Source organism: Typopeltis vanoorti, chromosome 15, assembly GCF_054136105.1.
Source record: "Typopeltis vanoorti isolate ZY-2024b chromosome 15, IOZ_Tvanoo_1.0, whole genome shotgun sequence".
Classification (NCBI taxonomy): domain Eukaryota; kingdom Metazoa; phylum Arthropoda; class Arachnida; order Uropygi; family Thelyphonidae; genus Typopeltis; species Typopeltis vanoorti.
In genome coordinates, this window is record NC_143563.1 from 85,560,500 (window position 1) to 85,587,142 (window position 26,643).

General features: G+C 36.5%; 1 protein-coding gene across 1 annotated transcript in view; it reads right to left on the bottom strand.

The window, feature by feature from the left end:
• LOC150098950 (uncharacterized) overlaps positions 1-26,643 on the bottom strand; it is a 52,730-nt gene that overhangs the window by 13,679 nt on the left and 12,408 nt on the right. The window contains exons 2-4 of the mRNA XM_090404990.1: positions 18,040-18,150; positions 1,888-2,023; positions 253-329 (exon numbers count right to left, since the gene is read on the bottom strand). Of these exons, the coding sequence (XP_090261116.1) occupies positions 253-329; positions 1,888-2,023; positions 18,040-18,150 (324 nt within the window). The remainder of the gene's footprint in view (positions 1-252; positions 330-1,887; positions 2,024-18,039; positions 18,151-26,643) is intronic.

Genomic DNA, 26,643 nt, shown 5'->3' on the forward strand with positions numbered 1-26,643 from the left:
CTGCTGAAACTGGGCAGATCATTGAAATGTACTTTAGGTACGGGATACTTGAAGTTCAAGTACTGTTTGCGTACTCTGGTGATAAAGGAGTATTTTATGGTTGTGTCAAACTGATATCTCGGAAACTCGGATTTTTTATTCGGGATTCAGGCAAATCGTCCAGAGAACACACATAATTTACAAACAGAACATAATATTAATGAAATAAATGAAACACACACTGAAATAATCTAAAGTATGTTGAATACTTACTGCATTTCATGTGTTCTTCTGCAGTGTAGAAGTCCACTCCAAATATCCTTTGACCTTCCCTGTTGACACAGTGGCATCTGAAAAAGGAGAACGAGAGAGAGAGAGAGAGAGAGAGAGAGAGAGAGAGATTAAATCCTCTACCATTAATATAATGCTTCATTAAGCGAGTAATCTAAGGTTAATTAAGAAAGTGTGACGATATGACCCACGATATTGGTGCAAGCAAACAACATTGGTCTCTTAGCTCCCCATTTAGTTTTTTTTTTTTTTAAATTTGTTTTAGCGAAGCATCGTTAATGAAGACTGAACTACTGGAGAAGGAAAAAGAAAAGCTTGCACATTACATCCAGCGATTCAGAAATTGTCTCTGCTATGCTTGCATTACACAGGGTACTCCATTTAATTTGAGACTAAAATATATTATAGGAAGTTGGGTGTAATATATTTATTACTTTATAATGATCTTTGAGGAAAACCAAGTTTATTATCATGAAATGATGACATAAGGAATATTGCGGAGCTTATTTGCAAAGTAGGTGTACGTTATGTATGTTCTTAAGTAGATTAGGTTTTAGGAAGAGGAAAAACCATACTTACCAGTATAAAACCTCATAAAACCTCCTCTTGAGGTCTTGGATTGGCAAACTGAACTGTTGAAAAGGCCTACCAAAAATGTATTGAATCGTTGACGGGATTTGATCTCAAACATTAACCACAGCCAGTGAGCCTTCTTAGTTATCGATATCCACAATGCCCTTTGGTTGGAAATGCTTGGGTTCGAGTCGCGCACCGAAAACAAGTAAATCACCAATAGAACACACGTGTTAATAGTGGTACTCTTTTTGTCTTCATAGTTTTATTTTTCTGCATAATTCTAACCTTTCCAACTTGACTCACCACAGACTACTTAAAATATCCAGGTGTGCATGTCTTAAAATATTAGGCCACGAAAACTAGTTATATATACTATTATAGATGAGATCCTATATGAAATTATTTCTTCTTTGTGGCACTGAAAATTAGAAATCAAAGTCAATTCCTTGATGGCAAAGAAGCAAGACAATGCCCGTTTAGTGTACCAATGGATCATCGGCATAAAGCTATGGATAAATATCCAAATATTCATAAGTACCGATGCATATGTCCTCTTAAGTGTTGATTTGTCAATGTAGACATGTCAGGGTACAGAAATATATGCACAACTTCATTAGAAACTTCAAAATGTAAATAAGGCATCTAATTGAATTATTGGTATTTGATTTGTGGAGAAACAGAACACAGTAGTTTGGCATTAACTATTTCAGATTGTTAATTTTACAGTGCGGATCTTCATTTTCGAGTGCCTCCGTTGCTCATTCCGATTGGTCCGAAAGACCAGACCTGGGAATGAATTTATTCTAAGAGGGGACGAAGAATAGTAATAATGACTAATGCATCATACATCTTATTGTCTATATTAATGTCTATATTGATATTAAATCTGAGTGAATTTACATAAATTGGTGAAAATAACTAAGAACTCGTGTATGGATATCTGTAACTTTCTTAATATCTACATAACATCAAAGTAAATGATATTTAGTAACATATAAGATATTTTATTTTCTGTTGGGTTTAGATATGATCCATACTTACAACCTGCCATCTTTGCACTGAACTGGATGGTAGTTTCCAAAATAGTCACACTTGGGGCGAGGCTCTCCGGTTGTCAATTCAGCCATTGCAGTGTTTTCATCGTAGGACTTTTGATTTCGAATGCACGTAGTGTCGGCTAAATAAAAGAAAAAGATATTTTTAATTCGATGATTTTTTTCTCCTCGTCTTTAATCTTGCATATATTTTGTTTCGTTGTTCAAGTCACCATTTGACTCATATTTTTGCTTGTAGGAGTCGTTTAGCATCTTGTGTCCATTCTGTTTCAATGTCAACTCCAGAGTCGACAGTCAATAAGACAGCCATACGCAGTTGTGTTGTGTCTGCCAGTTACTAACGGCTTCAAAAAAAAAAAAAAATGTTACACTTGGCTCGTGAAAAATGTTTAAATATTAAATTCGTAGTAAAAGGCTTAAAAAACCTGAATTTTTTTTTTCCGTAAATGATAATCATGTCTAATGGATCATTTAAAACGTCGTTCATATTCGAGTATTTAAACTCCTTGCCATTTGGATAAAATAATTTTATTTGAAACCGTTTTCTGTTATTTAGTTGTGTGTTCGCATTAAGTTTAGAAACCGTTATTTGTTTATGGGCAAAAAGATTTTATTTTGTAATAGGAACGAAAAGAAAAAGAAAACGATTAAAAAAAATAATTACAGATTCAAACCAAAAATTTTTTTAAAAATTCCTTTTCTTCCTCTCATTTCTTTCATTCCGTGTTCGTCTTTTCTCTTCTTTTTCTCCATTCATCTCGTCTCTCTCTTTTTTTCTCTTGACGTCACAAACACGTTGTTAGAAGTTATCCATTGCCATGTTTGTTCATAAATCATCTACGTCAACTACAAAATGTCAAATGTAGCGAGGGAAAGTCAGATAATTACCAGTCTATATACAGTTAACAGAATTTTTGAAGATTCCATTATCATTTTTCAGCATTTAATAACGTAGTGGGATAACGATGTTCACAGACACACCCTGAATGCTAAACGATTTATATTACACAATGTGTACTTGACTTTGGGAGTAATTCGGCCTTGTAAGTCCTTGACCTTTACTTCGTTTGAATGTTTAATGACGCGAATAACTGTGGATTTAGGTTAAAGAGGAGATGACGAGCAGTTGCATGGATTTCATCAAACATTTCTAGTAGGTTGATTGTCAGGGTGCATTTAAAGTGTTGCCTTCAACGATCACAACGCAGAGGTGACTTTGGAATCTGGGATACACGAGCCATTAACTGACCCCGAAAGTTTTCCTAAGAGACCAACCGATATATAAATGGAAAAATGAAAAGTAAAGGATGGACAGATTGATTGATAAGTAGGGAGATGAAAGGATAATAAAAAAGAAAAGGCGATTTGTTTTGTTTGTAATCGATTTCTTTTCTCGTCTGTCTTTTTTTTTTTGTTTGTTTTTTCCCTCTGTCTATATAGACAGAAAGAGAAAAAAATAAAGGTTGACAGAAAATGGACGAAAGTGTGTTTGTGGGGATCCCCCCCCCCCGTTCCTCGACTGTCCCTTAAGACTGGTTGAGCCCTCCTAGTCAGGGATTAAGTATGTAATAAGTTAAGGGATATTACATCTCATATTGTTTCTTAGCCGAATAAGAAACTCAAAGAGTTTCATGCCGAATATAGTAGAAACTATATAAAGTTCGGCGATTCCAAACGTAAGCAAATACCTGGATAGAGCAGCAACTGACCCTTGAAGGTAGTGCAAGCTGAGGCAACTCATAGAAAAGGTGGAGCAAGTTCCGATCACTATTCTTGATATTTACCCATAATGTGAACTTAACTCCTAGGAGCTGTATTATTGTTCAACATTATGAGAGAAGGTCACTACCCAGACCGGTTTCGACCTTTTTTGAGGTCTCATCAGTGAGTAGGTAGACCAAGTTAATACCAAGTTTGTAGCGAACAGAACTTACATCCCTTCTATGAGAATTGCCAAGAGGTGTCCTATTAAATTACTAATTATAATGAAGAGCCAAAGGCTTTATATTCGGCTAAGAAATTCATATTGTTATTAGGCTAAGAAAATATGGGATATAATATCCCTTAACTTATTAAATAAGTTATATAGTTTCTATATTCGGCATGAAACTCTTTGAGTTTCTTATTCGGCTAAGAAACAATATGGGATATATTATCCCTTAACTTATTGTTAAATAAGTTCGTGTCGCCGAATTGAAGCCTTTGGCTCTTCATTAGAATTAGTAATTAAGTATGTAATTCAAGACTGTAGATCCGCGTGTATTCACGGGACCGGTTTGCCTGTTCTGAGGGAGGGAAAACCCGATTTTCCGGGTGAAAAAACCTGTCTACCTCCTTATGAGACTAGCTAACTCACCTTTCGTCAAAAGAGACCAGATAAAAGATCCTCACGTCACTGACGGGAATTGAACCCACGTCATTCCGACCAAAGGGCTTGTCAAGGCAACTGAGCTACGGAGGCTCTGGGGAGCGGTGAAGAGAGGAATTAAAATTCTTTAGGATAAGTTAGTTATCTTTCTGATAGATGCACTCGTGGTAAGCCCTAATTATATAAATTAAGTTGATATTAAATCCAACATCATTTCAAAGCTGAATACAAAAAACTATAAAAGTTTCGTGCGAAATTTGAGCAGAGATATTAAGGGAAATACACTCGCCGCCATACTACGAATTGCCCTAGTCGAACCTTATAGGTGACATGAACGCTAGCGTCCATATATTCGTCTCCTATTGGTCCATTTTAATAATTGGATAATGGCGGCTAGAGGGATTCGTAGTCGTATGCGTGTGTTGAAAGATCCTGATAAGATAAGTGTTATTTTAAGTTATCGTTGATAAAATTACTTTAATATTGCGTAGTTTTGTTTGCCTTGCGTATCTTAGTGCGTCTGTTTGTGTGTTTTTGGTGTTTATAATTTATAATTTGATAAAATACGTTACTAGTAAGTATGGCTTCAGTACGAGGGAAAATGGCGGCCAGTAATGATGGTTCGCCATCTTTATTTCAAGAACGGTAATATAAAGGAGATGATTCAGTGTACTACCTGCGAGATGTACGCTTTGTGGAGTGCGGTCGGAGTGTGGTTAGATGATAATAAAGGAGTGAATGTGTGTAGAAAATGTAGGGAGAATGAGGAATTAAAGTGTATTTCGAGTCGTGAGTGTGATATTTTTGTCAAACTTCAGAATGAAGAAAATAGGGATATGACAAGAAATGGCGAGGTTTTATCAGAGAACTGTGAGGGTGTGAATGATAGTATTAATTCAGAGCATATTAATGATTTTACAGAGAATAAAAAAGATGAGATAGATGCAATGAGTGAGATCGCGTTGTTGAGTGGTGCGATACAAAGGGCAAAACAGCAGCTAGAGCGTATGAGCAAAAGTCGACTGAATGAACCAGCCAATAATAAAAAGTATGATAGGAAAAATAAGCGTATGAGTGTGCACATGAACAAAATGAAGGATAGAGTGCTGTATGGAGACTCGTTAATACGAGGTGTGTTAGTAGAGGATTTGACAAAATCGAACCAACCTGGTGCGACCATAAAGGATGTAACTGAGTCTATTAGAGAGTAAAAGGAAAGGGTGAAAGAAATGATTGTTGTGGCAGGTACGAATGATTTGAAAGGAGATAAAATAGAAATGATAGAAGACCTGAATGAATTGTTTGAGGTAGCAAAAGAAAAGCGTGAGAGAGTTAGAATGATTAGTCTTTTGCCACGGTATGACAGTGAAATGTTTAAAAGGAGGGCCATAATTGCAAATGACTTTATGCGTGGGTTATGTATGACGAGTGGTGTGGAATTTGTGGACGTGTGGAGTGAGTTCGATGGGCGAAAGGATCTATATAAGATGGATGGCTTGCATTTGAATGGATACGGTGTAAGGAGACTTGAAAAAGTGTTGCTGAATGTTGTGGATGTGCAAAATCAGGGAAACTAGATTTATTAAGGGGTGGGGAGTAGATATACAGTCCTTAGGAAGGCAATTATACTGTTATACTATAGACCAGGTGATGGAAAAGATGGTGGTGACAGTACGCACAAGCAAATAGAAGAAATGAGTGGAAGGAGGGTAATTATTATGGGAGATTTCAACTATGGTCGCATTGATTGGAGCGAGGAGAGAACACACGGGAGGAAGGAATTGGATTTTATGCGGTTATTAAGGGATAACTATCTGCGACAGCATGTAATGAAAAATACTAGGAGTCAGAGAGTGCTTGACCTAGTAATTACATCTGAGGATTTGGCTGTAACAAATATGACGATTGCCACCAATTGGTGAAAATGATCATAGGGTCTTGACTTGGGAGGTGGCTAAAGGTGTGGAATTTACAATTAAGACAGGGTACATGTGGAATTATCGGGCGCTGGAAAGTATGATAAGCTTAGGAGTTTGATTGGTTCAGTGCCATGGCATGTACAACTGCAAGGACTAGAAGTTGATAGTGCATGGGAGGCAGTTAAGAAGTGTTTGCATGAAGCAATGGCTGACTGTATACCTAGAGTCCGAATAATAAATCAAGTAGGGGTTAAATGGATGAATAACACCATTAAGCTTGAGCTGCAAAAAAAGAAACAACTATGGAGGGAATTTAAGGAGAAAGGTGACCGGCAGGCACATGAACGGTATAAAGCGCAAGCCAGAAGGGTGACGAGTGTGGTAAGAAAAGCAAAAAAGGATTACGAAAGAACATTGGCCATGCAGGCTAAAAAGAATCCTAAACAGTTTTTTCGATATGTTGCAAGTAAAAGGAAAAATGTATATGGCAGAATGATTTTAAATATTCTTGCAAAGTGCTCACTCAGATGGGTTACTGAGTGAGCACTTTGCAAGAATATATCATCCAGGTGGTGACATTGCAGAAACGAATGAACCAGTAGATTATACGGGAATTGTGGTGAATGAAGTGGAGGTGAGTAGTCTACTGCATAACCTCAGTGTCAATACATCTGTGGGATTGGATGGTATATCAGCTCGTGTCGTACGAGAAGCGGCTAAAGAATTGTCAGTACCATTGACCATTTTGTTTAATTTGAGTCTCGGGTCTGGGTTAGTCCCGAGGGGGTGGAAATAAGGGAAAATAGTTCTACTGCATAAAGGTGGTTCCAAGACTGCTGTTGTAAATTACCGACCGATTAGCATATCAGGAATCATTGTCAAGGTCTTAGAGAAATTAGTCAAGGAAAGAATACAGGATTGGATAGATGAAAATGGGATATTGTATGGGAGACAACATGGTTTTGTGAAGGGTAGATCATGCCTCAGTAACTTGCTCACGTTTTATAACACAGTGACGGCTGAACTGGATAAGGGTAATGGGTTTACAGTGATTCTACTGGACCTTGCCAAGGCCTTTGACAGGATACCACATGGAACCTTAATCAGTAAACTGGAGCAGATGGGGGATGGATATAGGGTTGGTGAGATGGATAGGAGGGTGGTTGATTGAGAGATACCAGAGAGTGGTTTATTCAGGAGTGGAGTCTAAAAGACGGCTTGTGACTAGTGGTGTGCCGCAGGGCTCTGTTCTTGGACCACTGCTTTTCAATTTGTTCATCAATGATATAGGTAAGGATCTGAGAGGAAGTGTTCACTTGTTTGCTGATGATGCAAAGTTGGGTAGAGCAATTGTGAGTGCACAGGATGTCAAAATTTTACAATGATTTGGATAGTTTGGAGGACTGGGCTAGGAAAAATGGATGTCAATTTAATGTGGCAAAGTGTAAGGTTATGCACTTTGGGGTGAAAACAGTAGCAGCAGTATATCACATTGGTGGAACTGTACTCCAGGAGATTGATGAGGCCAGGGATTTGGGAGTGTTGGTGGATAGGGAATTGAAGTTTAGGGGGCACATTGCAAAAGTGGCTAAATCAGCTCATCAAATCACTTGGCTTTTGAAAAATACTTTAACATGCAGAGACAAACAAGTTGTTGTTCCTCTGTATCGAGCCTTGATAAGACCCCATCTGCGCTACTGGGCCCAATTATGGGCACCAGGGTTTCTTCGTGATGGGGAGGAAGTGGAGAGGATCCAGAGGCGAGTGACCAAGATGATAGCAGGTCTGTGGAATGAACCTTATGAGAATAGGTTGAAGATTGGTGGGTTACAGAAATTGATCGATAAGCGGAAGAGGGGTGATATGATTGAGACATTCAAATTACTGAACGGTTTCTATAAGATTAATCCAGAAGATATTGTTGAAAATAGGACTGGTGCTCGGAGGACTAGGGGTCATGCATGGAAGCTGGGCAAGAATGTGGTTGACAAGGGTGTTAGAGCCTAGGTTTTTTACTTGGAGAGTGGTGAATGAGTGGAATAAGCTGCCAAAGTCTGTTTTGGGTGCTACGACCGTGAATGATTCAAGGCAAGGTATGATAGATACTGTGTGAATGTCGAATAGGTGTCCTTGGCATGATGTTAGGGCCTCCCTCGATGAGTCTGTCGACTCCTTGGAGTTGCCCGGAATAATAATAATAATAATAATAATAATAATAATAATACACTCGCCGCCATACTACGAATTGCCCTAGCCGAACCTTATAGGTGACATGAACGCTAGCGTCCATATATTCGTCTCCTATTGGTCCATTTTAATAAGGTTTCACTGGTCTGACAGCTGTTTTAAACTCATTGGTTTTCGTCAGAGACCAGGCAGAAACCTAAGAGAGCAAAAATAGCAGACGAAAATATATGGACGCTAGCGTTCACGTCACCTATAAGGTTCGGCTAGGGCAATTCGTAGTATGGCGACGAGTGTATTTCCGTTAATATCTCTGGTCAAATTTTGCACGAATTTTATAATAATTAATAATTATTATAATTATTAATTATTATTTACCACTTAATAATTCTATATCTTCATCTTTTAGATATTCTTTAGTAACAACCTAAATAGTTAAATTGTGCTACTTCTGTTATTTTATCTTCTTTGACTATTTTGATGTGATTGTGATCATTGCGTTAAATGACAGTTTTTGTTTTCTTGTTTTGAGGCCTTTGGATTGTTAGCGTATGTTTGTTAGTTCATTTTTGATATTTGAAAGTAACCTTCTTTATCCTGTAATAATAATAATAATACAGCATAATCTTATCATAATACTTGTAATCCCTGTTGCATTAATAGGAGTTCTCGTTTGTGTGTGTGTGTGTGTGTGTGTGTGTGTGTATTGAATAATAGTACATTTTACAATAGTCATATAATAATACGAGCATTCATTTCTTTATAATTTTTTCATTTGTTCTATATATATACTCAGATATGTACATACACATACATTAGTTATATTAATTTTATGCATTTTGCGCTAAAGTCTTGCATATTTTTCATGTATTAATAAACGAATCTTTTGATATGGTGAGAACTTATACGCAGGCACGCAATTCCCCCCCCCCCCCTTTCCATCACTATTACTAAGATGCGTTACTGCAATGGAAATGCTAAACTATTATATTGTATTATATTAAGTCTGTCAAGTATGCAAATTGCGTATTTCTCGTTCATTGCGCAGGGCCGCAGGATACTGTAATTTATAAGTCCTGGGTGGCTTTTCCATAGTGATTATTATATTTACATATGTTATAGTTAGTTGTCAGAGGTCTTGTTATACGTTATGTAGTTTTGACTATCCTATAGTAAGAATCATTGTGTCATTATTATTTATATTTATTAGGCTGAGTGGTTAGAATATCTGCTCTGGACTAATCAGCAGTCCTAAGGTGATTGTTCTTAGGTGGGAGATGAATTTCGTCTCCCGGTGCTACTGTAGATTTGAAGCGGCATGAAAAAGGTCTGTCTTTCGGCTCTAGAGCAGGATTTCCTCATGGTGTACAAAATAAATAAAAAAAATATAAAAATATATAAAAGTAATGAATATTGAAAAACTTGTTAGTCTACTCAATGTACTAATGCAGCGATTTTCAACCGGTGTGCCGCGAGAGGACTTCAGGTGTGCCGCGAGATTTATGAAAACAAATTAATTGAAGGAAATAATGTCGTAATTTGCGCATTTATTTATTAGTGTCTGGTCCTCCCTCTTCTTGCGAGTGTAAATCAATCCAAATTATGCCTATTTTATGCCAGATCATCAAAAAAATTAAAAGAATATATTTTTAGTGTGCCGCAGAATTGGTCTAGGGGTGCCGTGTTATGAAAAAGGTTGAAAATCACTGTACTAATGTATTATACACATACCGGCCACTAAATTTAAAACATTTATTTTACGTATAGGCATGCGACTGCCAATACTGATCATCTTCAATTCTCTGAGCATAGTTTAGCGAGATATGGGTGGGGAACATCCTTCATTAAATGCTCCGAAGATCGCACATGACCAAATATTTTGCATATACGCTGTGTCAGTGACGTTTACGTACATCTGTATGGTGTTTCTAATACAGTGGCCGGTATGTGGGTTACACCGTTTTGTAGGTTGAAATCACAAAAAATAGATGAAAATAGATGAATAGTATGAGAACCTTCAAAAGTACAACCATATCTCAAATTCCTTTACACTTTCTTGCGTTGAGATATGATGAAACAAAATTCTCCACTTTACTGTGCATCTGAGATTAATGCATGAAACCAGCAATTAATGCATGACATCGGCGGCATAGTTATGGTCCAGCTTTTCTTCATATTCCCTGAAAATTTTTCATCATATTTTGTAATATAACTGGGAGGGTCAAAATACTTTAATTTTTAATCAATCATTAAAATCAGTGATTTTCAATCTTTTTCATAACACAGCACACCTAGACTAATTATTAAAATTCTGCGGCACACTAAAAATATATTCTTTTAATTTTTTTGATGATCTGGCAAAAAATAGGCATAATTTTGATTGATTTACACACACAAGAAGAGGGAAGACCAGACACTAATAAATAAATGCGCAAATTACGATATTATTTCTTTCAATTAATTTGTTTTCATAAATAAATCTCGCGGTACACCTGAAGACCTCTCGCGGCACACCGGTTGAAAATCACTGATTAAAATTCTACACCAAAAATTGTTATTAAACATGAGCCTCTAAGCTGTCAGATTGAAACCTAATCGAGTAGACTGATTTTCATTTCTTTCATTGCTTTCTGAAGTTGGAAGCTTCATTGAGTGCCCTAGAATTGTTCGTTGATTACTAATATAAACAGTGACAATTTTAAATTCACCTTTTCATTCTTTGAGTTAGCAGTTTGGTCTGTGGTGCCAAGATCCAACGTCGCACTTTTTTAATTTGCTATTTGGTATGAAAGATTTAACCATCGAAGTTAATTAATCGTGTTGATTATGGAAGGATTTTCATCGAAGATTGAGGCCAAGGTCCTATGGCACTGTTTAAAATTTTCTTTTGGAAGGTGTAGAAGAACTCCTTAATCACTCGTGCTATTTAAAAGTCTACCATATTTTTATTGCGCAAATCATCTAACACATCCCTTCCCTCTCTCTGTTCTAATGTCCTTCAGAAGAGAATCAAAAGTTTTGCAAGCGTAATATTAAATCATACGAGGAGTCATTCTTCTTAATTTTGCACTAAGCACTTTCCCCGTGTGGTAATAAAATTCCCGATTCTTTAGCGCATAGCTTAAATTCTTCCTGAATCGAATTTTCATTTATTTCAAAATTCCATCCATCATTAAAAAGGTCGCAGCATCATTTCCACCGGTGTAATATATTGCTAAAATCAATGACGTTGTTGCCATTTTTATCTCGAATCTTGGTAGTTCTTTTAACTCTTCTAAAGAAACGTTATTTTGCTGGGGTTTTTGTTAGTGTTCTACGAAAAAAAAAAGTTGTTCATTGTGAAGGAATGCTGATTCGCTGAAGAGTATAATAAAAATTCAAAAATGCGAATTGTTATATATATATATATATATATATATATATATATATATATATATATATATATATATATATATGTAGAAAGTTTTTACCTCGGGTATACTATACGTTAAGGACCAAGCAATTTTATAAACTTAGTTTTAATCCTTTTTCCCAAGTAAGCAAACAGACAAGTAAGCCAAGTTTTCGCCTGAATTATGTTCAGGTCTGAGGCAACTTGTGGTATAGACACCCACAGTTTGTAGAGCTCTGCTTGGCGATTTGCCAAGAATAGTCGATTCATGCTGAAGGGAAGAAAGAAATGAAGGATGTACGAATTGGTCGCCAACATGCGAAATCACGTACTTTCTTGTCTGTCGCTGTACTAGTAGTAGCTTGATTTTTGTTGTAGGGTTTTGCATTTTTGTATTATTAATTTGTATGATGGATCCAGTACAGTCAACAAGTTCTGTTGTTAAACGTTTCGATAGCTCTTGCAAAAGAATATTGAATAATGTGCTGACATTCTGCTAAAAAGAATCGTTAAAAGGCAGTCTCCTTGTTCCCCTTTCTCAATTCATAAAACGTGCAAGTGCAATTGCGGGCGTATCGGGGTCAACTGTTAAAAGAATTCGTAGGGAATCAAAAGGTGAAGGTAAGCCAAAATTTAAATCTCCTAAAAAAAGCGCGAGAGAAAGAAAACCATCGAAACCGTAGCTTTGAATGATTTTGATGTAGACGTTATAAGAAGAACTAATCACGAATTCTACGTGGTCGAGAAAAGAGTGCCAACTGTTCCGAAATTGATTCCTGTGCTTAAAGAAAAAATTAATTTTCCTCGGAAAAGAGAAACCTTAAGGAAAATACTTCATGAAATCGGATTTTGTTTTGAAAAGTCTCAGAATAAAAGGAAACTTATCATGGAGCGAAGTGACATTGTTTTATCTAGAACTAAAGAAGTCTAAAGAAGAATGTGGAGTGCTACAAACCGGAAATGCCTGGCGCTCATAATAATTTTGTGTGCGGGTGGAGAAATGGGTTTTTTTACCGAATTCAAACTTACTATACAAAGCCAATTCATCTACTGGAGATGACCATGGGCAAATGAATTCTACGATCTTCGAAAAGTGGGTAGAAGAAAAACTGATTCCAAACCTTCCTAAAAATGCTGCTGTTATAATTGATAACGCTTCATATCACTCCATTCAATTAAACAAAGTTCCAAAATGGTCTAATAAGCAAGTTCTTATGGATTGGCTCTCTGCAAATAACATTTCTCATCCCCCAGATATGCGAAAATTGAATTGCTTAATTTGGTCAAAAGAAACTCGCCCATAACTAAAGTATTTAAATTCGACACGCTGCTCAAAGAGCATGGATTTCTAGTTTTGAGGCTACCACCATATCATTGCGATATTAATGCTATTGAGTATGTTTGGGCAGAAGTGAAAAGTTTCATTCGCCATCGCAACGTAACTGGGGATATTGACATGTCGAAACTTTTTAAGCTTTCAGAACAGGCGATTGAAAGTATTACAGTTCACAACTGGGGAAAATATTGCTCTCATGTCACCTCATTGGAAGATATGTATTGGGACAGAGACGGAATTATCGAAGAATTATGCGAACCTTTGGTGATCAGTTTAAGTGAAAGTGATGGCGATTCGGACACCGATTCAGATGACTATGAAGATTAATAGGATTTGATAATGGCATTTTTTCCAACCTTTTTTTTTTGCATGGGTTTGTTAAAAGAGTCACAACAAGTCATAAATAATTAATCGGTTTAGGACATTCAAGTGTCTCAGTTCTCTCAACTGTAAGTTTAGAATATCTAAGTTCATTTAAAAAAAAATTCTGTTTTTCTGTATAATTATTTTTATTTTATACAAAACTTTCTTAAAAATAAATTTCGTTAAATTTTTGTTTTATGCTATACCTTTTTTTAATTTTGTTAATACTCTACGTACATTTTTCCAACTGTTATACAAGCAAAATAGTTACCACTTTAAAAACTACAATGTTCGTAAAAGAAAAGCTAAATTTTCCGACCTGTAATAATAAACAAACTCATCCCAGGAGACGGATTGATTACCCTATCATCGGAATGGATTCTCTTTTTGTGACATGCGCAGAAGTGTCGAAGGGTCTCGAATCTGTGGGCGTACTATAAAGGTGGAGTAAGCTCTGATCGCTTTCCTTAGTATTTCTCCCTAATGCAAAACACATCCCCTTGCGGTGATGTATGATGCTATGCATTAAAAGCAAGGGCCACTACCCAGACTGGTTTCGACTTTTATTGAGGTCTCGTCAGTGGGAGACAGACCCAGAGATGTCAAGGTAAATTTTACCTATACAAGTTGCCACAAGGTGCTTTGACCTTAAATAAAAATCTCAGGATGAGAGAAAGATGTAGAAAGTTTTTTTATCTTGGGTATACTATACGTTAAAGATACCAATCAATTTTATAAATTTGGCAAACTAAGCAATTTTAACGACCTGAACATAGTTCAGGCGCAAACGTGACTTACTTGTCTGTTTGCTTACTTGGGAAAAAGGATTAAAACCTAACTTATAAAATAGCTTGGTATCTTTAACGTATATTATACCCAAGGTAAAAAAACTTTCTACATCTTTCTCTCATCCTGAGATTTTTATTTAAGGTCGGCAACCTTTTCAAACTCGCGGGCCACATTCAACTTTTATTTTTAATAAATCGGGCCGCAAGCGTTTATTTAAGAGAAAATAGTGAGTGAAAAAAATACTTAAGTTATAAATTTTTATTATATCAATTGTTAAAAACAAATACAGAAATATTTAAGGTACGAGATATAAAACAAGCATGAAAATGAAACTCGATGAAAAATTATCACGTAAAAACAAAGTAATGTAGTTTATGCATCACAATATGTGTGTCTCCCTGCTTAATGTGACCTTTGTGATTGTTTTCCCTTAGCCAGATTATCTAGATGCACCTTATAACCTGAAGTGTAAATTCGAATCGAAGCATGAAATGTTCATCAGTCAGTCGAGAAGAAAATTTATTTTTTCTAAAACTCATGGCAGAAAATGCTTATTCGAAAATCTATGTGCTTCCAAATGCGACTATCATCTTCTTTGCGAAACTGATTAATACTTCAAATTTTTTTTTTTGGTAAGCATCGATAAAATGTTTGGATATTTTCTAACGAAAATGCGTTCTTTAATGTTTCATTGTGTTGTAATTCCAAAACTTCCATCTGTAGTTGGTTTGGCACGTCATCAATGTCGACATTAAAAGAGTTCAAACATAATCATAAAATTCATAAAATGCTATTTTTATGAAAATCCACAAATCTTGTTGATTTTCATAAAATCAACAAGATTTGTTGCACGGGGCGATATCACGCAGTATAGGTATAAAATTAGTTTTAATTTATTATTCATATTCTAAAATGTATTATTTAAATAATTCAACATACGGGCCATGGTCAACCTTTTACGGGCCGCATGCGGCCTGCGGGCCTCCCCTGGTTTAGGCTGTTAAAAGCGGTAGATGAATTGGTCAATGCATTATTTGAAAAATCACTTCATAAAACTGATAAATGGGAGGCAATCAAAATGAAACACATATATCTGATGAAGAATGAAAATATGTGTAAATGAAAGAATAAAAATGATAACCAGAAACAAAATCATTAGAATCAATTTGACATTTTTTATAACCTCGGATAAAAAAGGAAAGAATATTCAGCACGCAAACAGGTACATTATTGGAGTAATTGTCATACAAGATCAGAGACATCCCATCAGAGACCCCAACATCCAAATAAGAAGAAAAGCACTTCTAAATCTCGGACTAGTCATAGCGACAGAGAAGGAAAACCTTTTAAGTATTTACACTGCGGTCTGTCTACAGACTTCCAGAGGGATTCTAGTTTGATTTTTAAGAAATCCAAAAGGATTTTTCAAGTATGGTGCTGTTACTTCAGTTGAGTAATTTCGGTACAGATCAAAGCGCCATCATTTATTTATTTTTTGATCTGGGATTTTAATTTCTTTCTCTTACCGTCTGTTAATCATCTTTCTGTTTCTTTCATACAGCCTCTTTTTCTTCTCTGTTCTCTTAATCTGTCTATTCGTATCTTTGTTTATCTTTTCTCTCTTTCCACCGATTTATGTTTTCAATTAATTTTCATTCTTCTTTTCCGTATTCGCTTATTTAAATTAGTTTTGAACATTCATTGATTATTTATTTATTTTCGCATACGACGAAAACAGGAGAAGCACCCGCACTGTGGCACAGCTGCCACTGCAACAGGTGAGACGATACACTGCTAAATAGATGTTTCTAGGCTGTGCATAATCTAATGTTCATCTAACTTGAAGAATGTATCGTTATATGTAACCCCACACTTCAGCTTTCCATGTCTTACGGCCTAATCCCGGCTAGCTCTGCACCATAGTCTAACGCAGTCGTTATTTGGGATTACTTTTTGGCTTCTATGTAGCACTCTATTTATGGAAGTAGAGATTATGAAGTTCAGTGCACCAACTAAGGCTGTGAGCTAATGTGTTATAGTACGCCAACAGATACGAGACCCTTCGACACTTCTGTGCATGTCAGAAGAAGGAGAATCCATTCCTATAAGAGAGTAATCAATCCGTATTGCGGAATGAGTGTTTATTATTACACGTCGGAAAATTAACTTCTGTTTTATGATCATTGTAGTTTTTAAAGTGGTAGCTATTTTGCTTGTATAACAGTTGGAAAATTTTACGTATAAAGCACGTGATTTCGCGTTTCGGTGACAAATTCGTACATCGCCTTATTTCTTTTTCCCTTTCAACATGAATTGACTCTTCTTGGCACTCTGCCAACAACGACAGCTCTCGCTTCTGTAGTCGGACTATATGTCTGTTAATTGCGTTTGCTCTTCTGCGCCAGTTTGGCTGTTTTGTGGTCTGGTAAAACCTCTTCCATAGGAAACAGTAAAGCACGCTTTCTTCTGTTAATTTTTTGTAGCGTATTCCTTTCGCCTAGGATGCTAAATCACTCCCTTTGAATGTTTAAAAAGTTCAAAATTATAGTATGAGTTCGTTTTGTATCTTGTAGGAAATACCAGATATAAAAAAATATTATTCTGGCCAAACATTTACATATTCATCAGTCTTTCCCATTCCAAAATAATAATAATAATAATAATAATAATAATAATAATAATAATAATAATAATAATAACTGAAAATTTTTAAAATGATGTTAAATTTCTTCCTCTTTGGGGAATTTTTTGCCAACACGCTTTATGTAAATTGGTAAATTTTCTCTCCTACACCCTCTTCCATGTCGACAGTACGCTCATATACTTCCAGATTACATCGCGATTAAGAACTTATCGATGAGCCCTAGATTATTTAGTAATTACCAATCATTCTTTCTAATTTCATTGCATATTAAATGCGATATTGCCGAAAATATTTACAGTTTGATTTGATTAAAACTCCGATCGATCATTTTATGAAATGGTGTTTTAGGGTTATTACCTGAGCATGGCTTCAGTGGCTATCGCGTTGTCTTCATCAATCTTAATCTATCAGATTATTGCGTATAATTCGCTTCAGCAATCTTGGTCGTTGGAAACGTGGGAACAGACAAGGTGGTCCAATAATGTGATGCGACGCATAAGGTTAAAGGGTCAAAAAGTTTTGCCCTATCACTCTAGTTTTGTTTTCTTTCATATCCGCCTTCTTAGTGGTTTCAGGGAAACATTTATTAGAGTACATAATTATTGCAAGGTATTCACGCGAGCGTTCGAAAGAGCACACCATTAAGTATCTCAGCATGACTACATTCGGGTATAATTAAGGCCAAGACCTCATGGGATGGGAAAAGTGTTCGTGCGAACAGCGTTTGATAACGTTATTCGAATTTGTATGTGCTGAGTCACGCATTTTTATTTATTCCCCCCCCCCCCCGCGCAAAATGAAACGGTGTGGACGGATATCGTTAAGGCAATTTATATTTAAATTATGACTGACAAGGGCATTCGTCATATTCGGTTCCTGATGAGGTTTTTTCGATTCTTCGAAATGGAATGATGAGGCTACAGTTATTTTTTTTTTCAATCGTTTTCGATAAGTTTAATTAACTCTTGTTGTCATGATTTGGTGCAAGGATTAAGTTATATTCTGGATTTACTGTTTGGAAAAAGGGTACTTATTTAATTATATCAATACAGTTTAATTGTGGTTAATATTCTATGACTTAATTTCATATAAATCTACATTTTTTGTATTAACATTTTGTTGAAATGAATCTAAAGTGTATTACCTGGTTGACAAGTTGCAATGTGTTGCTCATTTGTTACACATCTCAAACCTTGGCCGCACTCCACTCGAGGCAGCGAAGACACTGTGGTAAGGTAGCATGACTCATCTTGTTCTAAACACGGAAAATAGAAAAAAAATTAATTTATTTGAAAGTACGATCAGATATTTTAAAGACAAGAGCACATTTCCTTACATTGTGTATATATGTATTCATATATATGTGAAACCGTCACAAAGGGGAGATATTTCAAGAAAATCGACGATGTGAAGTTATAATGAAGGTCTGCTGTCATATCATTATTAGCGAAGCAGTACTATACACAAGAACTATTAGCAACCTAATAGCCCTCCTCCCTTCTGGAATTAAAAGATGTGTCCTGTTAGTCATGAAATATATTTTGTGATGCATTACTAGAACAATCATCGTTAGAGATGAGTTATGAAAAAACAAGTCGCGAACTAATAAATTTTACGGATTGTAAATATACAATTTTCTGGTCTGTTACTGGGAGAATTTTTTTATTTTCTTTCATTTGTTTAACAAATCAAAATCTTGGATACTACTGATTCCCTTCGTTTGCTGCTGTGGTTTACGTAGCCTGCTTCTGCTGTTCAGCATGGACCAACTGGAAATAAGACATTTTTTCAATCTTTATGTTCCCTGTTATTTCCTTCCATTAACAAAGTCCGATACATTGCGGCATTTCCGACATGCTTGTTTATAGACGCTGTTGTAGCTATCATCTGACCAATTGTGTCCTGTTTGTAAGACAGAACGACAGTTACAATCCCTGTCAGCCTCTTACATTACCAAGCTGCTTGGACTGTTAAACTGACTTTGAATCGGTATTTTCTGGTTGCTGGATCATTGGTAGTATACTCTTAGACCCTTCTTTATGTTTCCTACTGCAAACATTACTACTTTCACTTGTTTAGCATGTTCATTGCCAAACAATGAACATGTTAAACTATATCGGTGAGAACTCTCATCGCGCGATGCGAGTTCACACCAAACGGCCGATCATGCGCTATCGCGTGGACGTCGTTAACTAAATAAAAAATAAAAAAAAGTTGGCCACCACACGAAATTCCAATTTTCAGCTTGACAATGAACGATATCGCGCGATCATGCGATGCGAGTTCTTACCAAACGGTCGATCACGCGTTATCGCGTGGACGTCGTTAACTGAATAATAATAAAAAAAAAAATTTGGCCACCACACGAAATTCCAATTTTCAGCTTGGCAATGAAAGTGTTAAACGCATTCCGCAGAAAATATTGTGGTTTTATCTCGGCGAGCATCCTGATTTATATCTAGATGGCACTTGAGATTTGCAGGTTTTTAGCTTTCGTTAGCCATTGCTGCATGGTGTATTACTTTGGGTCTTTTATGTTTGCTCTTCAGCCAATATGAAGCTTAAATTTATGTAAACAGAATAGGGCGTGTTTTAACAGTTTTCTGCATTTCAGTGTATTTTCATTATCGGTTGTAGTATTGAAAATACACTGAAATGCAGAAAACTGTTAAAACACGCCCTATTCTGTTAAATTATTCTGAATGCTAAACACGAATTAGCATTCAGAATTTTATTTTGCAAATTTACATTCGCTTGTTTCAAATTAAAAACGAAAAATTAAAAATGTTTCAAATTACAAATGAGTTTTTTTCTCCTTTACAACATTTTTAACATTTCCAATAACGCCCTTGATCTCTTGGCACATCAGGAAAAAATAAATCAAGTCCATGGCAAGTTAACAGATATTTTTGAATTTAAATTTTAATCTTAAATTTTTTCTCCTAGCGACGTGTTCAGGAGCAAAACACCAAGGCTAAAAATCCATGATTTTTAGCTCTCATTTTAATTACTAAATTTATATGACTAGTTGCATTTTTCATCACCTGTTTGCTGGGTACACAGTGAGAGGCTTTGGCAGTAAGGATAAACTAGCAATTATTATTAAAATATTAATTAATCGTCAGACTAAATCTTGGTGCAAGCATTAATTATTTTGTATATATTTAAAATATAGAAATTATCCTCCTTCATAGTTCACGTGAGTATCATGCAAAGTCAGCTACAGTCTCATTTGCATTAATAAAGACAATATTCCCTGAAGAAGTTAGAGCGCAGTTATTCTTTGAAGGCATTTAGAAGAATCTCTTTCGATAAAAACAATCGAAATTTTTTCTCCGGTAACACATTTCCATTTCTGTATGGGATGGCTACGTCGTTCCTGCTTTACGATTCGAAAATGCGCTCTCTCGGGAGGCATTCGGTGGTAATCACTCGCTTCATTGCTTCTCTAGGTTTTTCTTTGTGTTCTTATTAAAATGCATGTGGAAGCAGTAACATTATATGCATAATGATTGATAAAGATTTCCATTAAGAACAGAAAGTGAATATCCGATCAAAATGATCAGAAAATATAGCTAAAATAAAAATCCTATCCTGTCTTTCTTTTAACGTATTAGAACCATTGGCCCGTTACAACCAAGGAATTGGACTTTCTATAACTTTAATGTTAGATACGATAGAGCAGATAATCTGTTTTCCATGGTCTGCTGTGTCTCTTCATGAGTATGTTCTCTGGCTGATTCGCCTAGGGAAGAAACAAATCTTGCTGTTACCGACCGTATTAAGCCGTGCTAATCTACCTACAGTTAAAATACTTCTGAATGTTCCTTGCATTCAAATGGCACTCGAACCTGGATCTTTGCGACCAAACGCATCATAGCTACTGACTGAGTCAAAGAGGTACTCGAAAATGAAAATTAACCTTGCTCATATGAAGATTATTTATCGTGTGTGTGTGTGTGTGTACGTGCTTTTAACCTTCTGTTTTGTATGATTTAAACACTGACATTATACACTATGTTGACATAAGTATTTGGACACCTTACCTGCATTGGAAATTTTGGATCCTACTACATGCAGATATTCAGGGAGTGTCTACGTGTCTGGTAATAAAAGGTGGAAATTGCTGCATGTTTTGCACTGTACTCGACGTCAAGATGCCACGTACATCCCACTTTGGAAGTCTTTCAAAGTGCGATGGTAATTGGGTGTCACATCAGTGGTCTTTCTGTCCGTGACATTGCTACCTGTCTGAGTATACCGAAATCCACCGTTGCTTATGCCATTCGTCGATGGAAAGTTGATGGTGCTATCACAGCAGGAAAACGCCTTGGGAGGCTGCCAAACACTGACCGAGATCGAAGAGTTCTGTCTCGGAATGTTCGAGCTTTTCGTACGTCATCAGTGGCGGAAGTCTACCTTGAGGCTGCGGGGACATCTGTCAGCACTTGAAATGTCTGGAGAGAGTTGCATGCCTTAGGTTATCACGGCAGAGCTACTGCGAACAAGCCACACATCACCGAGTCAACGCCAAACGAAGTTTGGAAAGGTGTCTTTTACACCCTTTCTAGACCATAGATGATTGGAAACGGGTGGTGTGGAGCGACCAATCACGCTTCCAAATGTTTCACTCTGATGGTCGTGTTTGAATCTGGAGATTATCTGGGGAACGGTTTCGGCATGACTGCATCATTACAACTGTCAAGTTTGGTGGAAGCTCGGAATAGTATGGGGTGTTTCAGTTGGATGGGGGCTTGGTCCATTGTTGGACGTGCCCAAAACCGTGACGTCTGATAGCTACCTGGACATCCTGGACAACTACATGTACCTCGGCAGTGACTCTTGCATATTTCTTGCATATGTCATGCTGCACTACATGTCTGAGACTGGTTTCCACCACAAAAGAACGTTGAAGTGTTGGACTGGCCAGCTGAGAGTTAAGACCTCAACCCTATTGAACGTCTTTGGGACGAATTATAACCCTAAATTCTGTCCTTCAAAACACAGCATTAGCATAAGCAATGGGTTAGCTTTGCGCATGGAATGAAAGAATATCTCTGTTGCTACGTATCAGAAATTGGTTGAAATCCCCCCCCCCCCCCGAAGTGTACTTGCTGTCATCCAGGCCAAAGCTGGTCCCACTCGTTACTAGAAATGTAACTAGTAAAACGCATTTTTTTACCACAACTAGGTGTCTAAATACGTTTGTCAACGTAGTGTAGTAGTTTCACTATGATAAATAAGCTGTTGCAAGTTTTCATTTTTGCATGGATTTTAACAAAATTCAGCGCGCATTTCGTCGAAGCACTTTAGTTGGAAAGAGTTGAGATATGAATACCGTCTAGGATGCAACAGTCTTTATCAGGCTTTGCAATTGAACGGGACTGTCAGTTTTATACGAAGATAACAGGGTTTTTCCACATGCAACCAGGATAATACACGCAGTTTACAGACAAAATATATATATATTCAGGCATAAGACTAATCCACCTTCGATCTTAGGATAAAGTTACAAAAATTGGTTACGAAAGCCAGTTTGGGCAAGTCGCGACGTTTTAGAACGCTTCAGGAAAAAGGTTGAACTAATAGTAATGATAAACGTTCTGGATTTGTTCTCTCGATACGGACTTCGTTTCTTTACCAAAGCACAATGATCAAGCATAAAGAAGAGCATAAATTAATGTGATATAACATACAAGGACAAATAAGCTTTAAAATATTTTTGGCTACATTATTTATCATGAATAGTAATCTTTTCACATTGTATCAGACATGAGAAGACCAGGAAGAATTTCAACTAGGAAATGATAACTTAGTTCTAAAGATATGTTCTTTGGGCTCAAACACACTAATAAGATTGGCAAAAATAACTATATTAAACACAAGAAACTATCTATACCTTAGAGACTGAGTGGCAAAATTTGAGGAAACTATTAATATACGCATTAAAGTAATTGCGTGATTTCAGGTAACATTTGAAACAGAAAAATAAGCACATACTCTCTAGTTCAGTGCTTCCCAAACTTCTGGATGTCAGGACCCCCTTTGCAAAATTAAAATATTTCACGTCCCCCTCGAAAAAAATCGTAATAGAGAGATATATTATTATAATATTTATTGTATTTGTATTCAATACAAAACATACCCAGCGAATATTGCAAAAATCAAATGCATATATTACAGTTTTTGCCTCTTACCGTTTGGTTCTGAAGACGATGCGGGCTGTTCTGGTAAAATATGAAATACTGTCATTTTTTTTTTTTTTAGTCTGTTTCTGCTTCTTCTGATTGTTCGCGGGAATTTTTTTTATTTTTTATCAGCTACTTATCCATCTCAGGGTTAAATTTTTTAACGTAGAATAGATCAAATAATATCACCACTTACCGATACTGGCACACCACAGACTGATAACATGAAATTAGTGAATATTACCTGAATAAGGGAATCCCCGGACCAGGAACATTTTTCTCTTTTGTGACTTTTCTCCCTTTAAGGTAATTAAGCCTAACGCGAAACAGACAGCAAAGGCAGGTTATTAAAACGTGCATATGATTGGTGTGGTATTAACAAAAGATCGCACAACCGAAAGATAAAAACATAGCTGACAATTGAGTTGAAATGATAACTCTCTTCAACCGAATTCCATATGTGAAACTGCCATAACATTCATTATATATATATTACTTAGTTTTAACACTTTTACGAATTTTAACACGTTCGGTTGAATTTTATTCAACCTAACGTGTTAAACCTTGGGAAATCGAACTCACACACATCTAATTAATAACAATAGTTTTTAGTTAGATACTGTGTTTGCTCATGCAACATATGGTTTTGTTTCAGTCTATAGAGCATAGTTTCTGTATGAGGGGACATGCGATTCATTAATTAGTGTGTTTTTATCCCAGTTGTCTCTAATTGCACTATTTGTTGAGAAATATATTACACAGACTCCTCATACCTTATTCACTGGCATAATAAAAGTACTTGTTTTTATTGCCTCTGCAGTATAGTGGCTGTTAGGGAGGGGTGTTGTTTACCACTGCAAGCGAGTTACTATCTCCGCACATGAACTTGTTTAAGCTATTTTTCATGTGTGAAGTATATGCGAAACTTTTATTGGTAACAGAAAACTAGCTCGGATGACAGTCAATATCAACAGTCCCTGATTACGAACGCGTGATGAAAGGGAGAGGAAGATTTGGAGCTTCCCTGGAGAGCATTCGAAGTAAATACAATTAACCACTGCTTTGAAATGACACATATGAATAAGCAATATTTACTAATATTCATTAAGCGCCGAAATACGCAGGAATCAAAGTTTGTGAACCAACACCAATGTGTGAATTTTTCCATTAAATTATAAAAAAATAACAAAAAAGAAATAATAAATAATAAAAGTTGAATACGTTTCTTTTAAAATAAAAAAATCTACTTAGTCTTAAAACATTTTAAATTTGTTTCATTATTTCACGGCCCCCCTCAACAAAACATACGGCCCCCAAGGGAGCCGTGGCCCACAGTTTGGGAAGCACTGCTCTAGTTGATTGAAAAGATTAAAGAGAAGTCTGTGAGAGGAATTTGAAAGGAATATAGAAGTATTTTGAAAGTAAGTAAAAATTTTTTCTCCAGGAAAGAACATTAGTGAGGAAAATCAAAAGGCATCAAAGTGATTTAGATGTAAAAACTAAAAATAAGAAGCCATTTTGGATATGCAAAATAAAAAAGGGACATCCGGTGGATGATATTTGACTTGTCATGCTTAAATAAGGTAGTTATAAACACGAGTGCCACCTGAATTCCGAACCTTCAGAACAATGGAAATAAAATGAATATGAAGATTATAGATAAATGTCATGCAAAGATGTGCGCAAAGATGAGAGCAGGTTTAAAGAAAAAGGAATATGTAATTTATAATTTGAAGATGAGATGTAGAGGAGCGTGGTTTGATGCTTAAATCTGTGGAGTGGAGGCATATTATCTTCTTTCTTGTTTATATTTTTTATGGATTATAGTAAATAATGAAAACGATCACGAACCAGATATTGAAATAGGGGTTACTGGCCTGAAATGTTTTACTGCATGCAGATTCTATTCTTAACAAATATAGTTTGTTTAAGAAAAGAGATTTTTTTTGCAAACATGGCAAGACTTTAAATAGTCTGATCAACTGCAGTAATACATTTAGAATGAAAATGGGAATTATAATGCGAAAACTTAAAACAGTACACTCATTTTCAAAAAATAATGAACCATCATTTCCACATATATGTGGACATAAAGTTATTGCCATATATTATACTAATAAATTGTAGTATCAAAAATGTGTTATACATTTCGTACAAATTAAATTGCAATACTTTGAAAAAGTTACAGACTTTCCTAAGGATGTACTTAAGGAATTAATATACAGGACTTAGAGAAAACTATGCAGACCTTTCCGTATGGAATATGTTCACCTCGAACTGCGATGTAACTCTCACAACGTCGTACCATGCTTAGCACCAAGTAATTCAGGAGTTCTTCAGGCAAACTGGCCCACTCCTCCTCCTTCAGAGCAAGGATAAGGCCTTGTTCATTTTCTGGAGCGGAATTTCGAGACAGCAATGCGTCTCTCTATTGCATCCCAACCCAAATATGTTTTATGAGGTTGAGATCTGGCGAGCGTGCTCGCCACTCAATTCGATTAATATCCACGGTCTCCTGAAGTATCTCCGCTGCTCGTATACGATGTTGTGTGTGGCATTATCATCCATAAAAATTAATTCTTCGCCTGCAGCACCACTGAACAATCGAACATGACATTGAAGAACTTCGTTGCAGTGTCGTTCACCAGTCATAGTCCCTTTTTCCTGCACTTGTAACTCGGTGTGTCCATTAAGCAAAATGCCTCTCCACATCATGACCCCATCACCGCCGTATCTACCTCTGTCAAGAACATTCTCGCGATGGTAAGCAGTACCACTTTCACGCCAGATCCAGTGTCGTCTAGAATCGGAGGAAAGACTAAAACGACTCATCTGGAAAGCGTACATTAGCCCATTGGTGTCTTATCCAATTTTTAGGGATACAACATTTGAAAACGTGCTCTACGATGAGCTGTGGATAAAGGGACGCAGACTACAGGCCTTCGGGCGTATATGCCTACTTGTCGCAGACAGCATGCCACAGTTTGTCGAGATATCTGCGTACCTGAGCTTGAATGGAGCCGACTTGCAAGCTGACCTACCGCGGTGCGTCCAGTACGTTTTGATGTCATAACAAGAATCTGTTTTCATGTTCCGTGGTAGAGCGAGGGTAACCTGTTAGCAAACGTCTGGAACATACTCCATTTGTTTGAAAAGCTGTCCGGAACTCGGAATACAACGCTATGTGAGAATCCAAACTCTCTGGCAATATCAGTAATTCTGCAGCCTTCTTCATGCTTTCCACAAATTCTTTCCCTCGTGCAATGATCTATATGATATATTTGAGAGATTACAAGACATTGAAGCTTGTAACTTTATTCCGTCAAGAAAAGAACTTCGTTCAAGCAAACTTCGCTTAGCGTAGCCTTTTTGCATTTTATCCTGTTGAGTGCTATCACGTGACCCTTTTGCACGCGAAACTAAATTTGAACGTGTATCCACTTTCCTCTCGAAATCATCAGTTGTAAAATTGCCACGAGCTGATTCGCCTGAATCTGCGGTTGTAATCTTCAGAATTCGTTGTAATCTTCAATGAACAGAAACCATTCGTTCCGTGTATT